The sequence below is a fragment of the Myxocyprinus asiaticus genome, chromosome 10 (genome assembly GCF_019703515.2).
Source record: "Myxocyprinus asiaticus isolate MX2 ecotype Aquarium Trade chromosome 10, UBuf_Myxa_2, whole genome shotgun sequence".
Taxonomy (NCBI): Eukaryota; Metazoa; Chordata; class Actinopteri; order Cypriniformes; family Catostomidae; genus Myxocyprinus; species Myxocyprinus asiaticus.
Genome location: NC_059353.1, coordinates 48,737,835 through 48,751,756, shown reverse-complemented (window position 1 = coordinate 48,751,756; position 13,922 = coordinate 48,737,835). Strand labels below are relative to the sequence as shown.

At 35.2% G+C, this 13,922-nt stretch overlaps 1 protein-coding gene across 5 annotated transcripts in view; it reads right to left on the bottom strand.

The window, feature by feature from the left end:
* The window catches only part of LOC127447540 (RNA-binding motif, single-stranded-interacting protein 1-like), a 108,503-nt gene that overhangs the window by 60,039 nt on the left and 34,542 nt on the right, over positions 1 to 13,922 (bottom strand). For all 5 annotated transcript variants that reach the window (XM_051709495.1, XM_051709496.1, XM_051709499.1 and 2 more), the window contains one exon: positions 10,092 to 10,273. In XM_051709495.1, the coding sequence (XP_051565455.1) occupies positions 10,092 to 10,273 (182 nt within the window). The remainder of the gene's footprint in view (positions 1 to 10,091; positions 10,274 to 13,922) is intronic.

The window sequence follows — 13,922 nt, the reverse complement described above, 5'->3', positions numbered from 1 at the left end:
ATGTTCAGTCCCTTGGGGAACAGCCCGTTTTGTTTACAGCTAGACAGAATTTCCTTCAGGACACACCTATAACCTGCTCCAGTCTGGATATTTGCAAAGGTGAAAAGGTTTGAAAAAGCATATCTTCTTATTTGCATGAAAATGCGACTTACAGGCGCTATAGTTAAGTGGATTTTTTTGGAGAGTAAAACCCTTACAATCATGCAGTCATCAATAACATAAAAAAATAGAACAGAATGGTGCTTTTAACCTAAAAATATCCCTACCAATGTCTTTAAAGAATATACCACAACCAGATTTTTATTTCACATCCGGTTTGCCATTGTTATGATACCAAGCACGCGTCTTGTTTTCTGTCAGCAGTGCATGAGAATTAACACATAACGCAAATGGATAAATATATGCAAGAAAGGCAAAAACAATCACAAATCAGTATGCAAATATTACAATTATGTCATCGCTGTCGGTTACATCATTTAACATTGATGGGAGTCAATGGAAGACTTTCACAAAAAAGATAGTAAACCAAAAGGTTGAAATTATTACAAAACAATGTTTAATGTTTAAATAGAGTCTATATGTTAAGCAGTTCAGGCTTAAATTAATTGCAGAAATGCAATCCTTTGGGTTAGGGGTTAAGAACAAATCTTATCGAGAAATTATTACGAGTATCAACAAAGCGCTGCCTTACAAACTCTTTTTTTTAGTGTATTATCCTCTTATTTCTCCTTTAAGAAAATCTGTAGCAACAGACAGCAAACTGGACTGATTTCAACAACAGGCTGTTTTCACACCGTGTCGTATGGTGACAGTTTCTAAGCTGCCAAAGTATACATATTCACCATGCATACCATGATTTGTAAATAGAAGTGTAAATATCAGCTTTTGAATCTTTATTTCTACCAAACACCTCCAGACGTTCTGCATTTGAGACCTCTGATAATTTGTACTGGGTTTTATATAAAATATTCACAATAAATTAGCAATTACTTTTTATTAGCAACATCGCTTTTTATTTGGGCATTAAGTTCCCTCAGGACTGCATCATTAAACTTGTTTTGCAATTCTTCTTAGTCTCGCAACTTGACACGAGTGCGAGAGCGCTTAGACTGATTTTAAACTTCAGTAGCAAAAACTGTGTTAAAGCTGGTAAGTTGGACTCATTTTCGTGAATCAGTTCATAATGTCTGTTACAACGAATCAGTTCAAAACTCTGATTCAGTAAGCCAGTTTACATGCACACCAATATGCTGATAACTCCCAAAAATCAGCTTATTTAAAAAAATGTAAAAAAAATACAAAAGTAAGAAAACTGCGTTTGCATTTGATTTGAAATTATCGAGTTATTCTCTGCTTTTGATGTCAAATCGTGAAGAATCACGTGCACAACACATGCGTACATTGGATGAGCCGGTATGAACGCTGGTTGAAGTGTTTACATGCAACGCAAAACCAGTGTGTTATGGGCAAAAATCTTCCCGTGTTGATTCAATTTATTCTTAAAATATTTCTAACCTTACACAGAAAAAGGAAAGTCATTTAATGCGTCTAAATGTCTACACACGCTGTCGGCTTTTTAAGCATGATCGTGTAAGATTGTGCATGTAAACGCACTCGATTCATTTGCATCATCAGTCAAAATGTTGCATCATTCACAACAAATATTCAATTGTTAAGATGTATTGGTGCATATAAATGAAAATGATTAAATATACATAATAAACAGTTAAACATGCCTTTATTGCAGTATTTTCAACTAGATTTTTAAAGCATTTTACTTTTTGCAATTAAACATTTTGAATCTACTTTGTTGCAATGGATGATTAGTCAAATTATGATTTCTCAGATTGTAAAAAGAAAAGGAAAAAAAATTAACCCTTTATGTTCTGAAGGTGTTTTGAAAGGTTTCCTGTTACAGTGGCATCCCCAAAATGAAAGGCTTATAACTCGACAAAAAACAAAAAAAAAATGGATGGTCAAGTGTTTGGTATCAATGCATTCTAAGACTCTCAGCCTAACAAACTGCTGAAAAATACATTTTAAAATGTATCCAAAAATGAACATTTTTTCTTCTTTTTCTGATTTAACATTATATATCTCTAGGTGTAAATAAGGTGGCTCCGAAAAACTGCTTTTGTTTTGTTCCCAATCATGTCAACTGTATCTGAGAAAATGTTTGTGTTGATACGAAAAAGCATTCAAAAGTTCTAGCATTACAAATATAATTTATCATAGTGTCCAAAAGCCTCTCCAAACAAATAAAACATAATAATTGTACATAAGAACTAATTACACATGCAAACACAACAATGACTAAAGGTTTGCATAGCATGCAGACATGATTTTAGTAATGAGATTTCACAGAATGAGTTTCATTCTGTGTCATCTGAGTCATCATTGAGACTGTGTCATGTATTTGGCGCCATCTCCTGGTGGTCACATGTAACATTGTGCTTTGTGTGGGTTATCTAATGATTTATGTATCCGATTACCTTGTGTGTGGGCTTGTTTGAAAGATAATCACCTCCTCTAAGTAATGGTATGTGATATTTTATGTTCTGTTTATTCGTTAAGTTATAAGCAAAAACGTGGCATATAAGCAACACCAACATAATTGTCAAAGACATATACTTAGCTATTACTCGCTATATTTTTGTCTGTGAGTAAAACAAATAGGCTGGCTGCATTCTACTCTTTGAGAGCTTACCAACAACATATAACACATGGCTATTTGATGAGTTTGATGTTTTTACTGATTGCAATAATACTGTATGTTCAGTGTAATTTCTTTTTTTAATTTTTTTATATAAATTACCAAACCGGAACACTTCTGATCTGTCTGCAAATTTCAAAGCACTTGTTCAGTTTTGGTGATAATGCCTACATGCATTGTAAAGTAGAGCTTCTAAGCTTTCAAACGATACCTGTTTTGTGTTGGTCAAAACTGAAGTTATTAATGTTTTGGCAATTTAGTTTTTCTTGTGGGCCCGCCGGAGGAAAGGGTTGACACATTTAGGTCATTTCAGAGCATTTCAGATCTTCAAAAGGCTGAAAAAATATTGAGATTTAGCTATAGCTATAGCAGTCATTTTTCTTACACAATATATATTAAGCATTTATTCCATTGTTGCACGCCCAATATTATATCATATTCTACTTGATACTTAAAGCTCAACATGCCCGTACTATGACATCAATACCTCTGACCTTATATTGTTTACTGAAAGGTTACATCTGAAAGGTCAAAGGACATACCGCTTTAGCCATCAGGATGAGATTAAGCTAAATACAGCTAAGGGTCAGACGATCACACCACTGACCCTGCAGTGAAGAGCCCAACACTAATCCAGTGCTTCAAATGCTCACAGTTGAAGTGTTCACAGAGATGAACTGCGCATGAGTCTGTACACTGGAACAGATTTCTAATTAAAGACATTGATTGAATTCCTTTGAGGACAAACCTGTGAACATCGCAAGACACAAATTCTGAGATTTAACATGTTATTTCCCGTAATCCAAATAAATAAACGTGGATTTCTTGAAGCAGCAAAGTGACATTGGCATCTACACCACACTGAAACGTACTGACCCTAATAGGGATGGGCAGTATGACCAAAATCTTACATAACGGTATGAGTAATTCTATATCACTAACAGGGATGGGACGATATGGTTCGATGTACAATATGATGTTCACGATTCGAAGTAATCTTGATTCAATATAACAACTCTTAAATGACAAAGTATGACATGATAAATGTTTGAGCAAAATTTCTCATCAGAATAAAGTTCTCCAATACATAATATAAATGCTTAAAATCCAAATAAGAGTTTCTCATAAACAGTACTTTTCTCTATAGTAAAAGATCACAAACAAATAAACCTTCAAAAATAATTATATTCAGGCTGATCAGGTGCAGGACAAGCAAAATAACTAAACATTATTATAAATCACATTTTACCTTGTGTAAAAATAATTCTACATTCTATTAATTAATATTATGTCATGAAATTTAATATACATTAATGATATGAGCTGTCATCGTTTGATATAATGTGTACAATTACAAGTATTTACATTGAGATTATATTCATTTGTATAACAAGCCAACCCTCTGTGGACACGTTGGAGAAAGAATCACGATTGGCTAGTACGTTTCAGTTTTTACTCACCAGACTTTTGGCGACATGTATCTGACAATATCTGAAAAAGATATTAAGTTAACCAGGAAGGGGACATCTTCACCTATATATATAGTATTTATATATGACATCACGTAATATAGTGTGTGAGAATGTACACTTTATTTTATATTTTGCTTTTCATCATTTTAATCACATTTAAACTTCTAAAAATCGACAAATTTCATTCACATTTCACATACATTTATATGATGTCGTGAAATTGCATTATTAATAGTGATATAAACGGTTGTCACTCTTTGAAATTTCATACACATTTTTAACTAGATATTCACAAGTTTGAAACCTAATAATGAAAACAGAAATTTTACAAATATAACAATTATTTAAAAATTACTCTATGAAAACTACTTTTGAAAAAAAAAAAAAAAAAAAAAAAATGTATATATATATATATATATATATATATATATATATATATATATATATATAATTTTTTTTTTTTTACCAAACCCCTGCATAAATGCTGCAAGCAACATATTTGTTAAATTCTTTAATATTTACAGTGTTTTTTTTTTGTTTTTTTTAAGTAAAAACATTTCATAACGTATGATTGTCCCTTTAAATATTAATAACACATTACACATTTATTACACTTACTACATTACTACATTTAGTTACATGTTTTTTTGTATATGCACTTACAATTTACATTGAGTTTACTTTAATATGTATAACAAGCACTAAATTTGTACTGTCTCTTTAAGAGAAAAAGTTAACGTGCGCATCTGCTAGCAAGTGTTTACGGTTAAATTAGCGCAGTGCACATTAATGAGAGAGAAGTTACATAGTTGTTTTTACCTCATATTAATATGTACAAGCCAGTGGCTAACAGCAAACACATCTTAGTTGCGTAGCACGGAATTCTGTCGCATATGCAAGCGATTTACTTGCAAAGTGCAAGCAGCAAAATAGTACTGTCTCTTTAAGAGTTCAAAAAGTGTATTTCGGCTCAGCGCACATTAGCGAGAGAACAGTCGTATGGTTTCGTGATATTTCGAAATTCGATATGCTGTCCCATTCCTAATCACTGTAACAGTTACTATCACAATATAGTTATTTTGCTGGAAATTTAAACTAATGGGTGTGGTAAAGCTTATTTTCGAAAAGTACAAAAAGTACTTTGTTGTTTGAGTATTTTCTCTTTATATGCTCTTTATATTACAGTTGCCAAGCATCGGTGCATCTCACCACATTCATATATAACTCAACTGATGTGCAGTAACAGGTGTGCACGTATATCAGCTATTTTTGACAGCTGTGAACAAGGTTTATCAGAATTAAGAAAATTTGTCTTATAATATTAGTTTTACATCATTTGAAGCTGTTTGTGAACTGATGAAGACTTTTCGTTCATTTGTTATGAATGATGAAAAGTACCTTTCATTTGTATTTAAGAATTAAATTCACTGGATTATCCAAAAACAGCCATTGCCACATGGTTTTTAAATATATTAATGATTTTTTTCGTTTAAATTCTGAGCAAAAATAACTATATTGTTATACATACTATCACCATGATATAAAATTACTCATACTGTAATATAATATTTTGGTGATGCCATCCACTCCTGCTTGGAGTCATCAAAACCATTTTCTTTTTCACATTGTATTTTATTGTTGCTAAAAGTCATAATGGTCTGTTTGTCAATCTCTGCACATTTTTCATTCATTTCGCTTGGTAGTTTCGATACTGTGATTCTGCTCTAAAATCACTAAATCAAATGACCCAATAAGACTCAGAGTGCTACAGCATATGCCTCATTTTTTATTGATGGCATTAATCCCAGACCTCTTAGAGGAGATGGTCAGCCTGCAGCCCTTCATACAGAGTAACCGAAATATGAGACTTCATTCAGCGATACAGCCAGGCTGTGTGAGATTACTAAAAAAAATCAGAGCATCTAATGATGCTTTCATTATCCAAATAAACCGAACATATTCCTCGAACATCCTGCATGAGCTCTAGTTCCCAACTTGTTAAATTAATGCAGTAAAATTATATTATATGGGTGAATCTCATAAAATCATGTATAGGTCATATTAAACACCAAAATCAAAAATAAACTAATTTAAATAATTTCAAGAATGAAGCACTAAATTCCCATTTCTATACAGTAATTTAAAAGTAAAACTTTTTACTATTAAAAGCTACATACAACAAATACTACTTGGGCTGGGTAAAAATATCGATTTTCCGATGCATCGCAACCTTTGTTTGAACGATCTCGATATCGATATCGATTCTTAAATCCCAAGATAGATCTTTCACTCTATGTGGCAACCCTCTATAATGCAAGTAAATCTCTCACTATGCGACTAAAAATTTCGATGATTAGCCACTGGCTGGTAAATGTTCAGATTTCACTCACCAATGATTGACTAGTAAAGTGAAGATGTTATTAGCACAGAGGTCCTTTTAGTGCGCCTTGAGAGTAAGGGCCTGTTCACACCAAACCCGCTTTTTCGGTACGAATGTAACAAAGTATTGCAATAATTTAAATAAAGAAAATGCAGAGAGCCAGTATTTTCTTTTATATTAATGTGCATTATTCCATGTGTATTTATATCACTGTACCTAGTGTTATATTATCAAGGTATTATAAAGAGAAGTTGGGTTCTGGAGTACATTTGGAAGATACTCGTAGATAAATACATGTGCAAATATAAATAGGACATATATTTATGCAACAGTGACCTTTACTCATATCACTCACATTAAAAAAAGATAATATACTCCTCAGTTATGCCGAATGCTTTAACAGCATTCAATATATTAATCTCTAACAGATGAAGGTGTGGGCAGGAGGCTGGTATAACAACAGCGCCGCCTACTGTACAAGGGTGAAATCGTTTTTTCATTTCATGTTTCTACAGACTCTGTGTGAATAGACCTTCCGTCAGAGGTTCGTCTCGCAAAATCATCACGGATTTGGTGTGAACAGGCCTTAAGAGTTTGGTTTCAATCGTACACCAAAGACGAGATCCACGGATCCATTTGTCATTGAATAATGTCTTTTTTAATACCCTTTCTGTTTTTGTTTTTTTACACAGTTATTAATTAAAAACAATAAAAAGAAACATTTAATTCTAAATCACAAATGAATGCGCTAAAGAAATCATGCACGTCTTTTCTCGTTATATGCGTTCACTTGCTGATGCCGCTAGTCTTAAAGAGACAGTATCAATTCGGCATGTATTCTACATATCAATGCAAATAGCTGCAAAAGTAAAAATTATGCAAGTTAACAATAAAAATGTAACAAAAATATATATGCAACATAATACTGTTCAAGTCAGAAATTTACATACACCTTAGCCAAATACATTTAAACTCAGTTTTTCACAATTTCTGACATTTAATCATAGAAAACATTCCCTGTCTTAGGTCAGTTAGGATCACTACTTTATTTTAAGAATGTGAAATGTCAGAATAATAGTAGAGAGAATGATTTATTTCAACTTTTATTTCTTTCATCACATTCCTAGTGGGTCAGAAGTTTACATGCACTGTGTTAGTATTTGGTAGCATTGCCTTTAAATTGTTTAACTTGGATCAAACATTTTGGGTAACCTTCCACAAGCTTCTCACAATATGTTGCTGTTATTTTGGCCCATTCCTCCAGACAGAACTGGTGTAACTGAGTCAGGTTTGTAGGCCTCCTTGCTCGCACACGCTTTTTCAGTTCTGCCCACAAATTTTCTATCAGATTGAGGTCAGAGCTTTGTGATGGCCACTCCAATACCTTGACTTTGTTGTCCTTAAGCCATTTTGCCACAACTTTGGAGGTATGCTTGAGGTCATTGTCCATTTGGAAGACACATTTATGACCAAGCTTTAACTTCCTGGCTGATGTCTTGAGATGTTGCTTCAATATATCCACATAATTCAACAATATATCCTTCCTCATGATGCCATCTATTTTGTGAAGTGCACCCGTCTCTCCTGCAGCAAAGCACCCCCACAACATGATGCTGCCACCCCCATGCTTCACGGTTGGGATGGTGTTCTTCGGCTTGCAAGCCTCACCTTTTTTCCTCCAAACATAACTATGATAATTATGGCCAAAAAGTTCCTTTTTTTTTTTGTTTCATCAGACCAGAGGACATTTCTCCAAAAAGTAAGATCTTTGTCCCCATGTGCACTTGCAAACTGTAGTCTGGCTTTTTTTTGGCGGTTTTGGAGCAGTGGCTCCTTCCTTGCTGAACAGCCTTTCAGGTTAGGTCGATATAGGACTCGTTTTACTGTGGATATAGATACTTGTCTATCTGTTTCCTCCAGCATCTTCACAAGGTCCTTTGCTGTTGTCTGGGATTGATTTGCACTTTTCGCACTAAACTACGTTCATCTCTTGGAGACAGAATGCGTCTCCTTCCTGAGCGGTATGATGGCTGTGTGGTCCCATGGTGTTTATACTTGCGTACTATTATTTGTACAGATGAACGTGGTACCTTCAGGCATTTGGAAATTGCTCCCAAGGATGAACCAGATTTGTGGAGGTCCAAAAAAATGTTTTCTGAGGTCTTGGCTGATTTCTTTTGATTTTCCCATGATGTCAAGCAAAGAGGCACTGAGTTTGAAGGTTGGCCTTAAAATACATCCACAGGTACACCTCCAATTCAGTACACCTCCTTTTAGAAGCTAAATGGCTAATTGTCTAAAGGCTTGACATCATTTTCTGATATTTTCCAAGCTGCTTAAAGGCACAGTTAACTTAGTGTATTTAAACTTCTGACCCACTGGAACTGTGATATAGGCAATTAAAAGTAAAACAATCTGTCTGTAAAAAATTACATGTGTCGTGCACAAAGTAGATGTCCTAAACGACTTGCCAAAACTATAGTTTGCTAATATTAAATTTGTGGAGTGGCTAAAAAATTAGTTTTAATTACTTCAACCTAAGTGTATGTAAACTTCTGACTTCAACTGTATATGCAATTTCAAGACATTAATTGATGGAACAGACTGAATTCGAACATTTTTCAAAAGCTAAAATGTGACCAATTGGATGAAAAACAAATGCTAAAATATAGTTTGTAAAATTTATATTTTCGAGTTGTACCTAGAAGGTTCCTTTATAATTAAGAGTATTAGCTGAGAGAGGATTTCTTCAAATATAAGCAAAATGAACATTGTAACAGAAATGTACTTATATGAATCGATATCAAATCGAATCGTAAGGCTTGTGAATCGGAATCAAATTGAAAAATCTGTATCAATACCCAACCTTAAATACTACCATATAATGCCATGCCGTTATAATGTTTAGAAATGTTAGTAATGTTGCCAAAATAATTTCAATGCTCCAATTAAAATAATTTACCAAGCAAAAAGGTACAAAAGAGGTCAAAATTTTCATTAAAGCTGAAGTGTGTAACTTTTTCCATATTAAAATATCTTCCATTCCAGCTTATTATGCAGAGACAACTATAAGAAAGCCATTTGTACATACATTTTCTCTGTGGTGCATAAATTACACACTTATTATAAAAATATTGTTTTATTAAAGAAATTCTTCTTTTAAAAAAAAAAATTCAACCTTCTTAGAAGATATAGTCCCTGACATGTAAATGATAACACAATGTCGCTATTCAATAAAAATTACAATAACAAACCAAGTAGCTAAAAGAAAGCTGTTCAGTTAAAAAATTGAGCCCGACTACTTGACCGACTTTTTATGAAAAAAAGCAAATCATAAAGGTTTGGAACTATATAAGGGTGAGTAAATAATGACAGAATTTTTCATTTTTGGGGAAACTATCCCTTTAATTCATGAAGTGTGCACACACACACACACAAACACACACACAAGGCACTCTGATACTCTGAAGATGAGGGGGATGAATCAACATCTCTCATCAATGATGAATGGTAAAGTGGTACTCACGGCTGGCAGAGTTTGACCAGGTCATGGTCAGTGGTCGTTGGGGGCAACCCACGGATGTACAGGTTCGTTTTGCTGAGCTGCTCCCAGCCGGCAGTGCTGCTGCTGCTACTGCTGTGATTAGTGCTGCTGTTGGTTCCAGGACTGGGCGGAGCCATCGGGTGGGAGGCGTGGCCAACAGGGGGCTGCCGGAAAATGACACAAAACAAACTGCGGTCAGACTGGAAAGACATAAAACAAAACATGCGAGTGAAAACTAAACAGCAGGTTCTCTTTATGGTGGAGTGGAAATAGGAAAACGAAGCAAAAGGGAGAGTATCTTCACAAATGTATAGGACAGAAAAAGCATGACTAGCATGAAATATTTAATTGTAATCAGATGCAGTAAAGAAGCCGTGCGACTCTGGTTATATGCGCTCTACCAAAACACTTCTGTGGGACGCTCGCTGAACTGCCACTTTTCTTAAAGAGACAGTACCAATTAAGCAATATAATATGTGCAGTTTCAAGACATATTTATTGAAGGAATTTTACATTTTGAAAAAGCTAAAATGTGACCAAAATGATGAAAAACTAATAATAAAATAACATTTGTTAGATAAATCTTTTCGTACGTATAGGGCTGGGTATTGATACAGATTTCCCGATTCGACTCCACTTTCGATATCGATTCAAATGGGTATATTTCCGTTATAATGTCTATTTTGCTTACATATAAAAGAAATTCTCTCCCAGCTAATGCACTTAATCATACAGGGGACCTTCTTACTAGGTACATGATGAAAATATTAATTTTACTAGTTATATTTTATTTGTTTTTCATCATTTTGGTCACATTTTAGCTTTTAAAAAATGAACAAATCCAAGTATTCAGTCAATAAATATGATATTATATTGCAAATATTATGCTTTGTTACATGTTTAACTGTATAATTTGTACTATTTACAAGTATTTAAAATGATTGGTCGAACACGTGCTAAAAACTGGTATTGTCTCTTTAAGAAAACCTGCATTTCTGTAAAGAGCGAATGAGAGCGCATGTTAACAAGCGTGGACTCGAATGGCTTTATCTCATCTGTGATAAGAATGTTTCTTTTTTGTTGTTGTTGATCAACAACTGACTGTAAATAACAGAAAGGATATTAAAAAAGACATTACTCAATGACAAATTAATTGCATGGATCTTGTCTTCGGATACACATTACACGGAACAACTTTTACTCTCAACATACAGTGAAAGGATCTCGCTGCTGAATACTTCACCACTACACTACACAATTATTGGTGAGTGAAATATAAATATATACCAGCCTTTTGCCAAATATATACATTTTTAGTTGCATAGCGTGAAATTTGGTTGCAAATGCGAGTGACTTCATCTCACTGTAGTGGAGGGTTGCACATAGAGGTAAAGATCTATCTTGGTATTTAAGAATCGATATCGAGATCATTCTCATGAAGATCACGATGCATCGGAAAATCTGTATTTTTACCCACCCTTAGTAATGTACCAAGATAGAAAGTCTCCAGTATAATTAACAGCATTAGCTGAGAGAGAATTTCTTTCATACCCAAGCAAAATGGACAATATCACTGAAATATCCCCAAATGAATCGAAATCGAATCAAATCGGGATAACTGTATCAATACCCAGTCCAACTTAATACATTTACTAATGTTACCAAATACAACCTTATTACAACCTAAAGTGTTACAAAACATTCTGTCATCATTCACTCACCCTCATGCTGTTCCAAACTTGTATGACTAAGAATATCATGTCAGAGTGCTATTTTGAGATGCTGGTTGGCGCTGTTTTGGCGGCACGAGGGGGACATACACAATATTAGGCAGGTGGTTTTAATGTTGTGGCTGATCGGTGTATGATGTAAAAAGGGCATTGCATAACAACATGAAGACATCATCCAAATGGTAAAGTACGGTGGAGGGAACATCGTGATTTGGGGCTGCTTTGCTGCTTCGGGGGCTGGACCGCTTGCCACCATCGAGGGAAAAATGCATTCCCAAGTTTATCAAGGTATCCTACAGGATAATGTCAGGGTGGCTGTGCGCCAGCTGAACCAAGTTATGTCATGCAGCAGGACAATGACCCTAAACATCGACGTAAATCCACTACAGAATGGCTTCACAAACAGAAAATCCACCTTTTTGAGTGTCCCAGTCAGAGCCCAGACCTTAACCCAATAGCGATGCTGTGGAATGACTTCAAGAGAGCCGTTCACACCAGACATCCTACGAATATGGCTGAGCTGAAGCAGTTCTGTAAGGAAGAATGGTCCAAAATTCCTTCTGATCATTGTGCAGGTCTAATTCGGAAACGCTTGGTTGAGGTTATTGCTGCCTAAGGAGGATCGACCAGTTATTAAATACAAGGGTTCACTTACTTTTTCCACAGCACTGTGAATGTTTAATGGGATGTGTTCAATAAAGACATGAAAGATTATAACTGTTTGTGTGGTGTTATCTTAAGCACATTGTGTTTGTCTATACTTGTGACTTAATGAAGATGAGATCACATTTTATGACCAATTAATGCAGAAAACCAGCTAATTCCACTGTAGATGAATGTTTTCCAAAAGATCTACAAACTTAATAAAGAATAACTCCAAATGTTGGACATCTAGTCTAATATGCAAGTACAAAGACCAAGGGTCAGCTCTATTGGAGAACTTAGTAAACCAAAATCAGTGTGCTAGGGTTAGCCAAACTAACAAGAAAAACAAGAATGTTGAAGCTCTGAAATAAATCTGGTCATGAAGGAAGTGTGTGTACAGAGGATCCACTTCCTGTGTGCACAGAATCTCCTCAGCTCAAATGTTACACTGCTCGTGTTTGTCAGTATTAGGGAGGTGTCCACTGTGAAGATGTATATCTGGCAGCACTGTGATCCATATCTGCAGTGCAGTGTCTTCTGCTTCAGAAAGCTGCTGTCAGCATTAAAGTGGGTCCACAGGGGCTTGAAGCTCTGACCCAGGAGCACAGCTGACAGAGAGCATGCTTTCAGAACATCAAGGAAGTGAACGTGGTGCAGGAAGTCAAAGGATGAGCTTTGTCTGTGGCGTTGATCAACACGTATTAGCTTGACATCTCTGGTGGAGCTAGATATGAGTAGATGTGCAACAGACCCCAAATATTGCAGGTTTATCTCTAATAGGTGAAATGTATACTTCGGTATTCCACGTGCCGCTGCAACTCGTGCAGTGCGCATAACGCAAATTTCGTCATCAGCACAGTATGTGTGGTCTGTAGCCCAGTTTTTCTATATATAAAGCAATCTAACGACCAATTGACGCCAGAGAAAATGAAGCAAACCCCAGAACTTTGGCTTGATCTTTCAACAACGAACACAAAATTCAGTCCAATCTACTGCTATACCAACATCAAATCATTTAGTCATGATGATCCATATGAAACATACATTAAAAAACAGCTTTATCTGAATGTGAAGCCAATGGCAGAGAAAATCTTTGGGAATGTTTGAAAAGGCTTTGGAGGTCAACGCTTTGCTGGCTTCATTCTCCGTACTATAAAAGAGCTCTTGTGTGGTAAAGACATCTCTTCCGTCCTGTGTGTATGGACACAGATGTTCTGAGCTGTGGAGGTCTTCCTGCTCAAGTACCCTCGCTGTTAAACTGTGATTAGCCCTTTGCGCTCTTTTGTGGAAGTAACAAGGAGGAGGAAGTGTTCGGAATCTCTGGAATGCAGCAGTGACACAGTTCACTGGATGCCCATCAAAGAGCGTAAAACTGTCTGCCACTATTTCCACCTATTAAATAAAATTTGTGCTACTCCATTAAATTAACAGAAAGTCC